Genomic DNA, 18,738 nt, shown 5'->3' on the forward strand with positions numbered 1-18,738 from the left:
GAGTGTCTGCTTCTCCACCCTCAGATGAGGCCCCAGGAGCCCCCGGTCACTTACTGCCTGGGGCTCAGGGCCCTGGAGCAGGGCCCGTGTTACAGGGTGAGTGGTGATGAGCTGGGCTACTGCTCTGTTGAGGGCAAGACGAGGGGTGATTAGCAAGATTAAATTGGACTGAGGTTTAGAAGTGCAAATTAAGAGAGAAATGAGGGAATTTAGCTGGGAGACCAAATTGTTCCAATTTTAAGGTCTTAGTAACCTAATCTTATTTGCATCTCCTGCCAGACAAGACTGTTTATTTCTTTAAAAGGCTAATAAGTTAAACATCTTTCATGCAGTGTTTTGCTACCTGACAATCCCTTGAGTTATTTATACATAATAGCCTTAAGACTTGGCACAGTCTTGGTAAGGGGCATCTTGGTAAGGAAGGGAATGTCACACCTTAAATTTCTTGGTTGCCATCTTCTGGTTCCTCAGGAAGAAAATCATGTTTTACACTCATGAGATGGCCTCTGAACTGTCCTGACCTTTGCCTTCTCTAGTCTGCAATAGAATTGTACTATCAGGCCTTGCTTTCCTCACACGATGGATTTCCTGGTCTTCATGCATCCACAGCCCTGTACTTTGGGTTAGTGATGATGGGGCTTGAACCTCAAGGCCTTTTTCAGGCCAGAAATGGAGCTTCATTTATGAGCAGAATCCATCACGTTCCTCAGAAAGCCAGCTAACCATCTCCTAGGGTGCCCTAGACAATTTAGGATTTTTCTCTTAGGATTTGAATTTACTAAAAGTCACACCATTAACTTTTTCTCTTGTAGTGTTGAAAAATGAGCCATTATGCCAGTAAGTAAGAGTCAACTGGCAGAAGTTACCAAAAAATACCCCTGGTCGGTCAGGGGAACTGAAGGACCTTCTAGTGAAGACGCCCAAAGGCCATCCTGGGGGATTCTGTTCTCAGCTAGCCCACTGCCTGCCTAACCAGGAAAGGAGGTGCAGAAACAGCCTGCTGTGTTTCAATTTCCTCTTCTCCTGTACGTGAACGAGCTACTGAAAATATCGCAGGAATGGAGGCTGACTGAGTGTGGCAGGAATGAGGTATTCATAGAACGGGGGAGCACAACGTACGTAAAACCAAGAGCTCGAGTATATGGGAAAGTCACTGTCCTGTGCTCAGCTCCCGTCCTGCCGCCGACAGTTCTGGGCGGCACGTGGCCTTCCTGTGCACACGGCTTCAGCTGCTGCTGTAAATGAACAATTAAATCAAGTGGTTTCTTTAGCATGACAGCTGCTTCCCTATATGGCTTCCCTAAATGTAAGACGAGATTCTGTGCATGCCTTCTGTAAGGAATTACAGGGAGGTGGATGGTACGAGGGAGGCTTATCCCGGGGATGTAAGGAAGTGACATGGATCAGTGAATGCCGTGTGGTCTCGGTCACTGTCTGAGTCAAACCCCAATGCAACTTAATCCACGGGGAAAGGAGCAGGGAGGCAAGGCTGCGCCTTTTGGAGGAATGGAGAAAAGGGGGACAACGTAGGGACAACGTACAGTGCACGGTAGGACCAGGCTCCCTACCTTTGGCAGATGGAGGTAGCTGCCTTATCCGGCCTGGAGCGGGAGGGTGAGGCCGAGGCTAAGAGGATAGCCGGCGCTGGAGACAGATTCGGAGGTCTGAACGCCAGCTCCACCCTGGGCTGCTATGTGACAAACCCTACACAGCCATGCAGGCAAATTACTTAACCTCCTCGAGTCTGCTCCCTCATTCTAGAAAACGAGTGTGGTGGCAGCTCTGGCCTCACAGGCTGGTCATGAGGATAAAACGAGAGACTGCAGGTAAAGAAGGCTGCACGGCGCTGGGCTGACCAAAGTGAGCACGCAGGTAGCTCGATTTTGGCGTGAATTGTGGTGGGGGGCCTCTCTTGCTCAGTTCAAGTTCAGGATGTGAACGAAATATGAGGCCACAAGAGGTGTTAGAAAAGCTGTTATTTCATTCCTATTATGTGTGACACTTCGCTGGAATTAACAGATGCAAGACTTTTTTTTTTTTTTTCCCTTGCGTTATGCGGGCCTCTCACTGCTGTGGCCTCCCCCATCCGCGGAGCACAGGCTCCGGACGCGCAGGCTCAGCGGCCATGGCTCACGGGCCCAGCCGCTCCGCGGCACGCGGGATCCTCCCGAAACGGGGCACGAACCCGCGTCTCCCGCACCGGCAGGCGGACTCTCAAGCACTGCGCCACCAGGGAAGCCCCAGATGCAAGACTTTTAATCCGACCAAATCTCTGCAAAGTAGGTATAATTATCCCCATTTTACAGTCTGGACCAAGAAGGCTCCAATTAAGTTAGATAACTTGCCCGAGGACACACCTACTACCCATTTCACAGGTAAGTGTCTGGGAGAGGCAAATAACCAGAATAGAGGAATATTTTTTGAAAATATTTTTGTTATGAAGAGTGGTAACAGTAATATGTAGGACGAACATGGCGGGGGTGGGGGCGGAGCAGGTATTGAGAGTAACTGGATAATCTGTAAATCAGGAAAAACAGGACCGAAAGAAATAGTAGCAGCAGATAGGGCTTCCCATAAAGTATAAAACACTCCACTGATAATACAAAATGATTTATTCTTAATAGCTGAATATTTTAATATATATAGAAAAAAGGCAGTGTTTCAGGTATCATCACTCAGGATTAAACTCACGTAGGTAGCAGAGATACCCCACCTTACACAGACCATGCGCGTTCCAGCAGGGTGCCCAGACGTGCCTGTGAATGTTTGCAGCCTCCAGTAACCGAAGCTTCCCGGTAAATCTTCGAGGATGGAGAGAAGCCTGGGTACTACTGTTAACTCTTCTGCAGGGTGGATGGGAATTCTCAGGCTGCGTTTCTACACACACTGCTGGAAGCCGTGTTTGGGAAGGCACGCGGCTGCCCTGGAAGCAGAATCTAAGCACTGCTGTTTACCCAGGGAAGCTCCCACCAGTGCCAGGGAAGATGTGGAGCACAATTTAAGACACAGAATGTAGGAGGCTGTTTAAAACGGAACAGCATGGTAAGAGCATTCCAGACTTCTCTCCTGGCTTTGTGGAGACACGAGCTCCTCTCTCCTGGCTGAAGCACACTGGCTTTGCATGGAGCAGAGCCTCACTCATGGACAACTCCAGCTTTGAAAAGAACCTCTAGTCTTCCTAAGGAAGCCTGGAATCTGCCAGATCACATAAATGGGTGGGCCTGGCTGTGCAAACAAACTTACGTCGTAGTATGAACAACAAATGCATCCTCGTAAGGCAAGTTTACAATATTGCGAACTGGAGTCAAGAGGCATATCCCTGGATCATGCTGCGTTTGTTTAGATCTGAATCTAAGAAAAGAATCAGTTATCAGCTGACCTTAACTCTCAAACTATTTTGAACATTACTAAGAAATCATTAAAAGACTCGATAAAAGGTCATCAAGGATTTCCCTACCTCAGATGGCAGCAATGCGTAGATAGGGAAACCTTTCCCTGTTACTTTGTGGACGTAATCAAATAATTCCAGAATCTGGACAAACTTCAGACGGCTTTTTCAAAGTCACCCACATCATTTTAAGAATCAATGCTCAGCTCATCTGCACAGGCATATTCCTGGGGTCAAGGTGGAGCTGGTCTGCGGCTGTCGACTGCTGTATCTCTCTCAACGTACAGCTGCAAAGCATCTCTGCCAAACACCAGATGAGGACACCAAGGCACAGAGAGGTTAAGTCACTTGCTCAAGGTCACAAAGATAGTTTACACAGACATTCGCACTGGAAGCCCAGAAAAAAGAGATAATTAAGTACATTCCACAACAGAAACTGAAGAGTAACTATTCCTTAGGTGATGTTAAATTCGTTGGTACCTACAACTGAAAATGCTATTTTGGCTGGAACAGAAACGGACTGGGAGATATCAGAGATCAAGGCCCTGCTAAACTTGGTCACTTCATTCTGATGGCTTACCAGCAGGAGAAAGCCATTCAGACTGGAGACAAGATAGCAGAGTAGAAAGGACCCTGAGCTCACCTCCTCTCGCGAGTACACCAAAATCACAAATAACTGCTGAACAAACATTGATTAAAAAAAAGACTGGAATCTGCCAAAAAAGATATCCTACATCCAAAGACAAGGAAGCACAACGAGATGGTAGGTGGGGGTGCAACTGCGACACAATCAATTCCCACACCACCTGGGGGGGTGACCCAGAGACTGGAGAATAATTTTATCACAGACTTCCCCCTAGAAGAGTGGGAGTTCGGAGCCCCACATCAGGCTCCCCAGCCTGGGGGTCTGGCGGTGGAGGAGGAGCCCCCGGAGCATTTGGCTTTGAAAGCCAGCGGGGTTTGACTGCAGGAGCCCCACAGGAGTGAGGGAAACAGAGACTCCACTCTTGGAGGGTGCAGAGCTCCAGGACCCAGGACGAAAGCAGTGACTTCGTAGAAGCCTGGGCCAGACCCACCTGGGCAGCCCTCTTGCTTGGGTAATTAGCACCAACACCTGGGCCCACCCAACAGCCTACAGGCGCCAGTGCTGGGAGGCCTCAGGCCAACCAACCAACCAACCCAGAGGGAACACAGCCCCACCCCATCAGCAGACAGGCTGCCTAAAAACTCCCTGAGCCCACAGACACCTCTCAACGTGCCCCCCTTACAGCCCTGCCCCACCCAGGGGGCAGACACTGGCCCCTCCCACCAGGAAGCCTGCACAAGCCTCTAGACCAGCCTCACCCACTGGGGGCAGACACCAGAAGCAAGAAAACTACAATCTTGCAGCCTGCGAACCGAGGCAAAGAACCTGGGAAAAGAATGCATGCAGCGCGAGGAGCTACGAGGAGTTTAAGAAAGAGAAAAGAGAACCACCAGAGTGGAGAATACAATAACTGAAATGAAAAATACACTAGAAGGAATCAATAGCAGAATAAATGAGGCAGAAGAATGAATAAGTGAACTGGAAGACAGAATGGTGGAGATCACTGCTGTGTAACAGAATAAAGAATGAAAAGAAATGAGGACAGTTGAAGAGACCTCTGGGACAACATCAAATGCACCAACATTCACCTTATAGGGGTCCCAGAAGAAGGAGGAGGAACATGCCGAGACACACAGTAATAAAAATGGGGCTTCCCTGGTGGCGCAGTGGTTGAGAGTCCGCCTGCCGATGCAGGGCACACAGGTTCGTTCCCCGGTCTGGGAAGATCCCACATGCCGCGGAGCGGCTGGGCCCGTGAGCCATGGCCGCTGAGCCTGAGCGTCCGGAGCCTGTGCTCCCTAACAGGAGAGGCCACAACAGTGAGAGGCCCGCATACCGCAAAAAAAAAAAAAAAAAAAAAAAAATTTTTGCCAGATTAAGAGAACTATTAAAAGCAACAAGGAAATTCTCATAAGGTTATCAGCTGATTTTTCAGCAGAAACTCTGCAGGCCAAAAGGGAGTGGCACAATATAAAGTGATGAAAGGGAAAAACCTAAAACCGAGATTACTCTACCCAGCAAGGCTCTCAGATTTGACAGAGAAAGCAACAGCTTAAGAACTGGCACCACCAAACCAGCTTTACAACAAATGCTAAAGCAACTTCTCTAGGTGGGAAACAAACACGTGGAGGCTAAACAATATGCTTCTAAACAACCAATGGATCACTGAGGAAATCAAAAAACACCTAGAGACAAATGAAACCTAAAACACAAGGATCCAAAACTTATGGGATGCAGCAAAAGCAGTTCTAACAGGGAAGTTTATGGTGATACAAGCTTACCTCAGGAAACAAGAAAAATCTCAAATAAACAACCTAACCTTACACCTAAAGCAACTAAACAACAAACAAATTACAAAATAGGTAGAAGGAAAGAAATCATAAAGGTCACGGAAGAAATAAACAGACTAATAAAACAATAAAAAAGATCAATGAAACTAAAAGCTGATTCTTTGAAAAGATAAACAAAACTGCTAAACCTTTAGCCAAACTCATAAGAAAAAAAGGGATAGGGCCCAAACCAAAAAAATTAGAAATGAAAAAGGAGAAGTTACAACTGACGTAAGAGACCACTACAAGCAACTCTATGCCAATAAAATGGACAACCTAGAAGAAATGGACAAATTCTTAGAAAGTTACAATCTCCCAAGACTGTACCAGGAAGAAACAAAATATGAACAGGCCAATTACAAGTACTGAAATTGAATCTGTGATTAAAAAACTCCCCCAAAATAGAAGTCCAGGACCAGATGGCTTCACAGGCGAATTCTACTGAACATTTAGAGAAGAGTTAACAACCATCCTTCTGAAACTATTCCAAAAAACTGCAGAGGAACGAACACTTCCAAACTCATTCAGTGAGGCCACAATCACCCTGATACTAACACCAGACAAAGATACCACAAAAAAAGAAAATTACAGGCCAATATCACTGATGAACACAGATGCACAAATTCTCAACAAAGTACCAGCAAATTGACTCCAACAGTACATTAAAAGGATCATACACCATGATCAAGTGGCATTTATCCCAGGGATACAAGGATTTTTCCATATCTGCACATCAATCAGTGTGAAACAGCACGTTAACAAACTGAAGAATAAAATCCATATGATCACCCCAACAGACGCAGAAATAGCTTTTGATAAAACGCAACATCCATTTACAATAAAAACTCTCCAGAAAATGGGCACAGAGGGAACCTACTTCAAGATAATAAAGGCCATATATGACAAACCCACGACTAACAGCACACTCAATGGCGAAAAGCTGAAAGCATTTCCTCTAAGATCAGGAACAAGGCAAGGATATCCACTCTTGCCACTTTCATTCAACATAGTTTTGAAAGTACTAGCCACTGCAATCAGAGTAGAAAAAGAAATAAAAGGAATCCAATTTGGAAAAGAAGTAAAACTGTCACTGTTTGCAGATGACATGATACTATACACAGAAAATCCTAAAGACTAACAAAAAACTGCTAGAGCTCATGAATGAATTTGGTAAACTTGCAGGATACAAAATTAATACACAGAAATCTGCATTTCTAAACACTAACGATGAAAGATCAGAAAGAGAAATAAAGGAAACAATCGCATCTACCATCGTATCAAAAGTAATATCGGGTTGGCCAGAAAGTTTGGTAAGATGTTACGAAAAAACCCAAATGAACTTTTTGGCCAACCTAATAAAATACCTAGGGATAAATCTACCTAGGGAAGGAAAAAATCTGTACTCTGAAAACTAAAAGACACTGATGAAAGAAATCAAAGATGACACAAACTGATGGAAATATATACCATGTTCTTATATTGGAAGAATCAATATTGTCAAAATGGGGCTTCCCTGGTGGCACAGTGGTTAAGAGTCCGCCTGCCGATGCAAGAGACATGGGTTCGTGCCCCGGTCCGGGAAGATCCCACATGCTGCGGAGCGGCTGCGACTGTGAGCCATGGCTGCTGAGCCGAGCCTGCGCTCCGCCACGAGAGAGGCCACAATGGTGAGAGACCCACGTAACACACACACACACACACACACAAAAATTGTCAAAATGACTATACTACCCAAGGCAATCTACAGATTCAATGCAATCCCTATCAAATTACCAGTGGCATTTTTTTGCAGAGCTAGAATAAAAAATTTTACAATTTATATGGAAACACAAAAGACCCCAAATAGCCAAAGCACCGAAGAGTAAAAGCAATTTTGAGAAAGAAAAACAGAGCTGGAGGAATCAGCTTCCCTGACTTCAGAGTATACTATAAAGCTATAGTCATCAAAACAGTGAGGCACTGGCACAAAAGCAGAAAGATAGATCAATGGAACATGACAGAAAGCCAGGAAATAAACCCACGCACCCATGGTCAATTAATCTATGACAAAGGAGGCAAGAATATACAATGGAGAAAATCTCTTCAGTAAGTGGTGCTGGGAAAACTGGACAGCTACATATAAAAGAATGAAATTAGAACAGTCTCTAACACCACACACAAAAATAAACTCAAAGTAGATTAAAGACCTAAGTGTAAAACCGGATACTATAAAACTCCTAGAGGAAAACATAGGCAGAACACTCTTTGACATAAACTGCAGCAGTGTCTTTTTGGATCTGTCTTATAGAATAATGAAAATATAAACAAAAATAAACAAATGGGACCTAATTAAACTTAAAAGTTTTTGCACAGCAAAGGAAACCATAAACAAAAAGACAACCTACAGAATGGGAGAAAATATTTGTAAATGATGCAACCAACAAGGGATTAATCTCCGAAATATACAAATAGCTCAATATCCAAAAAATAAACAAGCCAATCAAAAAATGGGCAGAAGATCTAAATGGACATTTCTCCAAAGAACACATACAGATGGCCAAAGGCACATGAAAAATGCTCAACATGGCTAATTATTAGAGAAATGCAAATCGAAACCAGAATGAGGTATCACCTCACACTGGTCAGAATGGCCATCATCAAACTCTACAAATAATAAATGCTAGAGGGAATTCCCTGGAGGTCCAGTGGTTAGCACTCCATGCTTCCACTGCAGGGGGCCCAGGTTAGACCCCTGGTTGGGAAACTAAGATCCCACATGCCACGGGGCAGCTAAGCCCACGTGCTCTAGAGCCCGTGCGCCACAAGTAGAGAGAAGCCCACACACTGCAACAAAAGATCCCCATGCCGCAACTAAGACGCGATGCAGCCAAAAAAAAAATAAAAAAAGGACCAGTACAGGTAAAGTAATTGTGAATCTATTAAGGTGTTCATTAAAAAATAAAAAGAATGTATTTTAAAAAATAAATGCTGGAGAGGGTGTGGAGAAAAGGGAACCCTCTTGCACTGTTGTTGGGAATGTAAATTGGTACAGCCACTATGGAGAACAGTATGGAGGTTCCTTAAAAAACTAAAAATAGAACTACCATATGATCCAGCAATCCCACTACTGGGCATATACGCAGAAGAAACCATAATTCAAAAAGACACATGCACCCCAATGTTCATTGCAGCACTATTTACAATAGTCAGGACATGGAAGCAACCTAAATGTCCACTGACAGAGGAATGGATAAAGAAGATATGGTACATATATACAATGGAATATTACTCAGCCATTAAAAAGAACGAAATAGGGCTTGCCTGGTGGCGCAGTGGTTGAGGATCCGCCTGCCAATGCAGGGGACACGGGTTCGAGCCCTGGTCTGGGAAGATCCCACATGCTGCGGAGCAACTAGGCCCGTGAGCCACAGCTACTGAGCCTGCGCGTCTGGAGCCTGTGCTCCGCAACAAGAGAGGCCGCGACAGTGAGAGGCCCGCACACCGCGATGAAGAGTGGCCCCCGCTCGCCGCTACTAGAGAAAGCCCTCGCACAGAAATGAAGACCCAACACAGCCAAAAAAATAAATAAATAAATTTATATTAAAAAAAAACGAAATAATGCCATTTGCAGCAACGTGGATGGACTTAGGAGATGATCATACTAAGTAAGCCAGACAGAGAAAGACAAATATATGATATCGCTTATGTGGGGAATCTACAAAAAATAAATGATACAAATGAACTTATATACGAAACAGAAAAAGACCCACAGACGTAGAAAACAAATTTATGGCTACCAAAGGGGAAAAGGGTGGGGGTGGGGAGGGATAAAGCAGGAGGTTGGGATTCACAGATACACACCACTCTATATAAAATAGATAATTAACAAGGACCTACAGTGTAGCACAGGGAACTCTACTTGAAATTTTGTAATAAACTATAAGAGAAAGGTATCTGTAAAAGAATACATATACATAAAAAGATAGATATATATGTATAACTGCATCACCATGCTGTACGCCTGAAACTAACACAACATGCCGGGCAATAAGCAGCAGATATCCCTTCAGGACTGATGGGTCATTAAGTAGTTCGTTTTTCTCATTAAGGAACTTATCTTCAGAGATGTAAAGTATTCACTGTGAGCTAACGGAGTTAAACCCTTTCATGATGTTTTAGCATTCTGATTACAAGTGGCGCTAGTTTACTTACAGTAGGGACAAAAACGATCTTGATGACAACCCTGGGGGGCTGTGAGCTTACTCTTGCCGTCACCACCGCACTCACATGCTGTGGGGAGCTGAGGGGGCAACACTCAGGCACTTAGGTACTTTCTTTCTTTCTTTTTTTTTTTTTTTCTTGCGTTATGCGGGCCTCTCACTGTCGTGGCCTCTCCCATTTGCGGAGCACAGGCTCCGGGCGCGCAGGCTCGGTGGCCATGGCTCACGGGCCCAGCCGCTCCGCGGCACGTGGGATCCTCCCGAAACGGGGCACGAACCCGCGTCTCCTGCATCGGCAGGCGGACTCTCAAGCACTGCGCCACCAGGGAAGCCCAGGCACTTAGGTACTGAGTCCAGAAAGGCTTCTCCTCCTGAAACGCGTTTCCTAACCAAATGCTTCAGAGCGGAGATCCCCAGTCCTCTTCATCCCTCCGACACAGGAGCCCGTGAGGCGTCCTGTCCATCTGGGGCAGGGCTTGGCACGCTTTCTGTAAAGGGCCAGAGAATAACCATTTTCAGCTTTGCAGGGTCTATGGTCTCTGCTGCAACAACTCAACTGTGTCACTGCAGTGTGGAAGCAGCCACAGCCATCACCTAACCAAAGACTCAGGGCTGTGTCCCACAGAGACTTTATTTATAAAAAATAGGCCACATGCTGGCTTGTGTCTGTGGGCTGTCGTGGTCTGCTGACCCCTGGGCTCAAGGGGATTGGGGAAGAGGACATAGCTGAGAGGTGATTCTCACCTACCTTTGTACCCTGAGCATTTCTGATCTAGAGTAAGGCAAAGGGGCAGGTACAGGGAGACCCCTCCCTGACCGTGTCTCTTACAGGGCATTTACAAAGAAAGACCACAAAGCCTTTCCTAAAGGCAAGATACTGTTTTTGGAGTTCTGAAAATTCTGTCATATCAAACTAAAATAACCACCTCTAGTATACTCTTCCTCAACTGTGAATTTTTCCTTATGGAGAATTCTAGCACACCTTTTCCTTAACCATGAGAATTTGATGCAGAATTAAATTACTCCCACTGGGGATAATTAGAGAGGCGGGGGGGGGGGGACGACAGGGGGCTGAAGAACAGAAAAGGGAGATACAGCAGAAGATAAGCCAGCATCGAGTTCTGGGAAGAGAGAAGGAAGAGGTGTGCAAATACATGAATGCTGGCCTTAGAACAGCACACCTGCTTTTTCATAGTTTTGAAGGAGCTGGGACAAAAGAGGGACTGAACACATGTATTCTGGCCTGAGGATATTACAAGCAAAGGGAAGATACAGACAGACCCATCGACTGACTGATAGGGGCACATCGCTATCTGATGGGTAATCCACCTCTGATGCTGGAAAAGAGGCTGAAAGCCGTTGTCCATCTGTGAGGATCTACATTACATTTCCCTGAAGCCTTTGTAAGCATCCAAGTTATTCTCTAGGGGCCAAAGCAGAAAATTGGAAAAACATGGAATATTCTGATGAGGGAAGAGACATAAAAACCCCACCAGCCGAAAACAACCCTAACAAAGTGGGAGGAATATTTGAGTATTGCACTGAAATTCTTGGGAAGGGATAGGGGTGGAGTTCTGAAAAGCTTCCAAGAAGAGATGATAAGCAGAAGCCATTTGCTCACTATTATACTCACTTAAGATGTGGAAAAGGTGATTTAGCCTTCTGTGTAGTGTGCTGCTTTAATTAGCTTAAAATATAACCTGCCAAGGATTTTTCAGAGGCTCACCTGCAACTGTGAACCCACCCTCTGCTTTTGTTTCTGACACCTGCCAAGATGTGGTCAAGGACCCAGAAGAGCCTAACCATTCCCAAGGGGAGGGGTCTGATGGGTGCTGATCTCCTGCCACTTCACATACTATTCTGTACCAGGGTACATGTAGCCGAGTATCTAGTGGAGATGAACAGTAAAGTGCCAAGATATAGAGAATAAGTTTAGAGAGTAAGATTTAAAATTGAGATATGAGCTATTAGGAAATAGCTATTAAAAAATTTTAATGACGAACTCTGCCATCTTCTTGTCTCCTTGAATAACATCAGCCTTTATGATTAAACAGACTGACGTTTTTTTCAGTAACTTTGTCACTTTTGAGAACAAGCCGAAAGGAATATCCACACAGAACCAGATCTGTCCACATTAAAAAACTGGCTTCCTACAGAGTTGTCAGATTCCAATAATTTTATTCTTTTCACGCTCTCCCCTGCCCCCAGTACAAGTTTCCATTGTTAAATCCGCACTGCAGCCATCTCCACCGTCCCTGCCTTGGAGTGCCAAAGCTTTCTTACGTGGTGTCCAGGGCAATGCTACTTACACCAGCGCTGCAGCTCTTAGGATAAACAAAGATAAACATAAGGATCTAAGAGGCCATTCTGTTGACTGTTTCTAAGTCTTGACTCTACAGATCATTCTGTTATATTTTTGTTTTATAAATTTAAAAGTAAAGTCTTAAGCAAAATGAGAAGTTTCTGTCTCACTTTCTTCAGTCTCAATTTAGAGATGTGAAAAATAACCTCATGTGATGTGAAAAATAGCCTAAATGGTCTCCTTCAGGCGGGTAAAACTTTCAGGGAAGGCTTTTTCCCTGTGAAACAAATGACTTGGGATTTTAGGCATCTCCGTTTATGCGGGGATGATCAGAAAGGAATTCCTCTTTCTCACCGATGGCCATGAATATTAGACGAGGGCCAGCAGCTATGCCCTGCTAGTCAGGATGGAAGAGTTTGGTGCAGACACATTCCCGCTGCTTGACCTGCGCCCTATGTTCTGGTACTGAATTAGCCAACAAATCCAGTTAGAGTCAAATCTGATATTTTAGAAGCTTGTGAATTCTACTGGCCTCCAGTGTTAATGATTATCTTACACTTTTACACTGAAAATTTTCATCTGGAAAGCGTTTGGGTTTTTTTGTTTTTAAATTGTGGAAGAATACTGGGCTATTTCTGTTTTTTTTCTTTTATAAAACAATACTTTAAAAAATGAGCAAAAGTTATCTGGAACTAAAAGAGCAATGAAATCTAGGCATTTTCCTTCTGGTAAGATTTGGAGCAAGCTGAAACACGTCACTAGAAAGGTGTTGTGCTTTTAATGTTAAAAGTGGAGCAAATAAAACAGCTCTAAGCCTTAAGACACACGGATGAGTGACAGCTATATTTTGCTCCTCCTCCTCTCTTTTGGGGTATAAAGCTATTTGGCTTCAATCCTAAAAGGAAGCTCTTACACAGGAATTAAAAAGTCACCTTGGAGAAGAGCCCTGATCTTCTAACAGGCAAATAGCTTTAAGGAGAAAACACAAAGCTCACCAGATCTCCAGTGACAATCTTAAATGGAGCATAACAGCAGTTATGTAAATTCCAGTCAAATCTTATAAAGGCCAATATAACCAAAACCTCCAATAAAAAAACCTCCAAAAAAAAACCTCTCAGGCAACAGCTCATTCTCTAGGGCATGTCAGATAATGCAAAACTAAAAAACAAAAAAGCAGTTGGGAAAATCCCTTGGAGGTGCCTATAATGGGATGTGACCTGTAATTTAGGCTAAAAATAGAGAAAGGCTTACTCAGATGCTTGAAGCTCCAGCTACAACAAAGGACGAAGTACCCTGTGAAGAACGTCACGATGCCACCGACTCCTCTGTTCTGCACGGTGGTGCGACACCTGATCCAGCCTGTTCAAAGAGAAGCAGGTCTCACTGTTAGAGGCGAAGGCCCCTAGGGGCCCTTATCTGTGAGGGACTCAAGTTACCCGGTTAGCTTAGGCAAAGGAATTGCAAAGAATTTACATACCACTATACTGCATGTGTGATGAAAAGGCTAAAACCAAAAGACCTTAATTTTAATAAATTTAAATTAGTCACTTATTTTGGGGAGTTTGGTTAAAATCTTTCGTGGGGAGGAGGTGAATACAGCTGGTTAAGTTGAGGTTGAGCCTTCCTGGCTTGGGGACAATCAACGTGGGGAAGGCAGAGATGGGCAGGTGGCAGAGAGAGGCAGGGTTAAGTACTGAATAAATGAAAGCTGCTCAATAAATGGCAGTTGCTGTTATTAGCTTCGGTGCTTCTAATTACATGAGACTCCTGGATGAAAACAGCCAGGCAGGAGAGTAGTAAGATTACAAGGTTGTCCTCTTCTCTTTCTCGAGCCTGCTGTAACAGCCATGGCTAAAGGAAGAGAAAGTTCTCCAAATGCTTGGAACGAGCAACAGAGCCCAGCAGTTGTGATTCCAGCCTCACCTGTTTGGACAGCTCCCAAGAGCCTCCTTAGAGAGAAGCTGGAGGTTGTGAGCCTGGCCGGGGCTTCCAAACTTCTTACCGCCGTCGAACTTCTTTCCAACAAAGGAACTAGGGTTCCAAACAGTCACTGTGATAATTCATTTAAATCCATCCTCTTCCCCAACACTCAGTGCCCAAGGTTCCCAGGGTGAGGCTGCAGGAAAGGGATATTCTAAATAGGTGGATTAATGTCTGCCTTGGGCTGCGGCTAACTGGTAACCACTGAAGGTCAAAGCCGTCTATTCCACATCAAGAAAAAGTTCTTCAACAGACTAAGGGACCCTGGGGATCAGGACCTAGATCCATTTCCGATCCGATGAATATAGTGCCCAGATGATCCAGGCATACATACTTAATGAAATGAATCATTTATACTTCCTCTCATCTGCTAAACATCTTATTAGCAAAAAGTATGACTTTCTACTGTCACGTTAATTATTGCTACTTGTCACTGCAACAGTCGACAAGCCAGCTCTATCAGCCCAGCCCAGCACTACTGCTGACCAGCACACTTATTTATGTTCAATACATGAGTAACTATAAAGCAGAACCAGAAAGGAGGGTTTAGGCTATTATGTATTTACATTTTCCCTGCCCCTGTTATTTTCCATGTTTAATGACAGGCAGGGAATCTCTACTATTGCTGGTTCTCTGGTCTTGGTTTGATTCATCAGGATAAAGGGTAAATTAAGCAAATATTTACAATGGGTTTAGCAGGTGTGGTAAAGGTTGCTGTGGATGTAAAAACACTACCCAAGGGTTTCCCTGGTGGCACAGGGGTTAAGAATCCTCCTGCCAATACAGGGGACATGGGTTCGAGCCCTGGTCCAGGAGGATCCCACATGCCGCGGAGCAACTAAGCCCGTGTGCCACAACTACTAAGCCTGCACCCTAGAGCCCGCGAGCCGCAACTAGTGAGCCTGCGTGCCTAGAGCCCGTGCTCCACAACAAGAGAAGCCACCGCAATGAGAAGCCCGCATGCAGCAACGAAGACCCAAGGCAGCCAATAAATAAATAAATACATTTAAAAAACAAAACAAAAAAACCCACCTCACACGGATACCCTACTGATGGAAATCCTGGTTTCAGGTTAGAGAACAGCCTTTATTTAGCTGTTTCTTGGCCTTTAAAAACCCATGACCTATAAAGTTTTCTCACTTGACCTTCTGGTAACCCCATCAGCCATATTTTGCTTTTTGTAATTACACAAAGTTTTTTTTTTTTTTCCCAAACCACCTTCTCCCCTGCCACAATTTGAGAACAGCCCGCTGCTGGGTCTGAGGCACCTGCGCCAGGGCCATCACCTCCAGGAGCAGTTCTCAACCTTGGCTGACCTTCAGTGACACTGAGAAAACGTCTGAAAATACAATTCTGAGGCCTCACTTCAGAATCAATCTCTGGGGATGATGCCTAGCAATCTTTACTCTTAAAAAAAAAATGACCACGTGAAACTGTTAACTGTCCAGATTTGGGAACCGAGGACCTAGATCTCTTACACTTTCAGCCCCAAAGCCAAGGCACCTGAATTCTGTAAAGGCCCAGCCAGCCCTCACAGCTGAATGCTCTCAAGGCGACTGGGACTCTGAGAGGTTTCCTTTGAATGAAGTCCTCTACTGCTGAGAGCTCTCAGACCCTGGTACTTGTTGAGTCTCCTGAGATTTAAATCTTGGACTTCTAAAATCTACCTTCCCTCAGGCCAGGAAAACTTACTCCTTCTGGTAGTGAGGTCCATGAGAATCTTTCTCCCTGAAGCTCAAAAGATTGCGCCTAGCGCTGCCGAATTCCATGAGCCCCATCCCCTGATTCCTGATTTACTGCAGCCCAACTTGGTGGCATCCTCAGAACCATCAGTCTGCCTCGGGATTTCCTAGCCTAGGTCCTCAAAACATAGCCATTTTTCATCAGCCATGAGAGCTTCTGGTCCTACCTTGATTCATCAAAATGACGGCCCTAGGTGCCTTTCCAGCTGGTAGAATCACCTCACCTAAGTTTACTCAGGTACCTGATGCACGAGGACTAGCTGTATTTCCCCGTGCAGGAAAGAAAACTGACGACATCCTGGAGCCCAACGGTCCAGTCCAAGAAACACTGCCCGGAAAACCTTGGCAAAGGCCATCAGATCACGTTAGAAACTGGATACTGGGCAAGTTACTCATCCTCTCTGAAACTCAGTTTCCTTGTCTGTAAAAGGGGATAATACCCATCTCCCAGAACTGGTATAAGATTCCTTAAGATAACTTAAGTCAACATGCAGGTATCACACCCGATATATAGTTAACTTAGTAACTCTTAGCTCACTGGCCCTGCCTTTAAGTATCAAAGGGATGAGCTGGTTTCCTGAGGCAGAGGAGGAGTGGCCCATGAAAGGTTTTGCCTGAGTAAGGGCACATATAGCCCAAGCTCTTCTGCAATGACTGCTGGGAGGTCAGTCTGACCCTGCAGTCACTGGGGACAGTCATTGCCAGGTGAAGGTACAAAGCTGAGGAGCCACACTACTTTTTCATCCTTGTAGATTTGACGGCCTTGAAGTCCCTGGCCAACTAAGGAATCAGGTCTTGACCTTAACTGAGATCCTAGGGTCTCCTCTAGTGTCTCTTGTTCATTTGGTAGCAGCATCACAGTCTGACCGTTAATGGTGGAGCCAACTTCCAATAGTTTTTCAGTTTACAACAGAACTAGAGGCACAGTGATGGCTACACATTCCCCGATACAGGAACCCAAACTAATCACACATTACAGACTGTGACCAATAAAAGAGAACAAAATCGTTTCTAGCCACCATCCTGGAAGAACTTACTATTAAAGGAAAACTTGTATTTTTCCCCCATATTCAATTTCATAAACCTAGTGATTTAGTAACATGGGTTACTGTTATCTCTTGCCTCATTATTACTGTAATCTTGGGACCTATTAAAGGGAGTGTTACTAATAACTTAAATCAACCGTGATATTGACCACTAATTGCCCTAAAGCCAGCCTGAGGCTGAGTTTAAAGACCATGGATGTACAAGCCAGATGGACCTGGATTTGAATCCCCGACTGCCGCTTACTGGTGAACATGGGCAAGTCACTGAGCCCTCTGAGGCTCAGACTCCTCGCCCACAACAGAGGGCAATCTTTGGCAGTGACAGCCCCTCAGAACCCTCAGGAGGATTAGAGGAGATAATTACATCAGGCATCTTGCACAATGACCAGAAACCGCCATCACCTGATAAACATTCTTAGTTCCCTCCCTTTTCCCACTAAAATCAACTCACCTTTGCACTACAGAGGGTAGGACAGAATACAAAGAAGCCCTTCTACTTGCTAGAGATTTGCTATGGGCTGTGTGTGTTTATGCTACTGAAAACCACAGAGAAGCTCGGAGATATAAACAACACCTGTGTGTCTAGCTGTGGCACATTTCCTACAACATGGTTGAGTGAAAGCTTTAAACTAGGCCTCGGGAGATGGGGTTCTACTTGCACCTCTACCACTTACTGGCATCTCCACCTTGGACAAATCACTTATCTCCTGTGCCTGTTTCATCACCTGCAAAACAGAGAGAAAAGCACTCTGCCCACCTCTCAGAGTGGTGAGGCCAAAATCAGAAGATGGGTGAAGCAGCCTGAAAACCACAAAGCAACACAAATGTCAGTATATTAATTCTATGTTAAGGTGGAGCAGAGACTTGATATAACTTTGTAAAGACAGTGAAGATGTTAGACCTGTTTGTAGAAAACCTGGTTAACCACTGAGGCAGCTGAAGGAAACGTAGCTTTAAGCTAGGAACCCTCTTAATACACGTCCATTTTGAAACCTTTAGAAATGGATAATTAAAATACAAAAGAAAATGCTTGGGCTTCCCTGGTGGCGCAGTGGTTGAGAGTCCTCCTGCTGATGCAGGGGACACGGGTTCGTGCCCTGGTCTGGGAAGATCCCACATGCCGCGGAGCGGCTGGGCCCGTGAGCCATGGCCGCTAAGCCTGCGCGTCCGGAGCCTGTGCTCCGCAACGGGAGAGGCCACGACAGTGAGAGGCCCCCCGACCCGAAAAAAAAAAAAAAAAAAAAAAAAAGCTTTCCACAACAGCCAAACTGGGGCTTAGTGAATATGTGATCATTCACAAAAAAAACATAGTAGAGGGGAAAAATGTATCCTTTAGGAAGGGATAATACAAGCTTTTCTGCTGCAAGCCTATTCTGAATGGCTTTGGGTCTCCTGTCAAAATAACCCGAAAGCACCAAAGAACACTAGGCAAGAAAAAGATGGTTGCTACTGGGACCACACCTAACCACGCCCCTAGAGAACCCAAACAAAAAGACGTAATCCAAAGCTTCTGGGGAGGAAACTGGAGACGCTCTATGTTCCGCAATTAGAGAAGCAGCTCAGTAACTAAAGGTGAGAGCAGAAAAAAGCAAGGGCGCTGAGGGGGCCGTAGGGAAGCTCCTGGCTCCTACCCGGGCCCCCGGCCTGCCCACTGCTGAAGCCATTC

The 18,738-nt window shown here is 45.1% G+C and overlaps 2 protein-coding genes across 2 annotated transcripts in view; one reads left to right on the plus strand and one right to left on the minus strand.

The window, feature by feature from the left end:
* Positions 1-6,150, plus strand: part of CPSF4L (cleavage and polyadenylation specific factor 4 like) — a 17,193-nt gene extending 11,043 nt beyond the window's left edge. Inside the window, 1 exon segment of the mRNA XM_007454391.1 lies at positions 6,105-6,150. Coding sequence (XP_007454453.1) covers positions 6,105-6,150 — 46 coding nt within the window.
* Positions 6,151-10,425: 4,275 nt separating this feature from the next.
* The window catches only part of MTNAP1 (mitochondrial nucleoid associated protein 1), a 10,760-nt gene continuing 2,447 nt past the window's right edge, over positions 10,426-18,738 (minus strand). Inside the window, exons 2-4 of the mRNA XM_007454392.1 lie at positions 14,228-14,335; positions 13,556-13,663; positions 10,426-10,490 (exon numbers count right to left, since the gene is read on the minus strand). Coding sequence (XP_007454454.1) covers positions 10,426-10,490; positions 13,556-13,663; positions 14,228-14,335 — 281 coding nt within the window. The remainder of the gene's footprint in view (positions 10,491-13,555; positions 13,664-14,227; positions 14,336-18,738) is intronic.

This window comes from Lipotes vexillifer, unplaced genomic scaffold, assembly GCF_000442215.2.
Source record: "Lipotes vexillifer unplaced genomic scaffold, Lipotes_vexillifer_v1.1 scaffold518, whole genome shotgun sequence".
NCBI classification, from domain to species: Eukaryota; Metazoa; Chordata; class Mammalia; order Artiodactyla; family Lipotidae; genus Lipotes; species Lipotes vexillifer.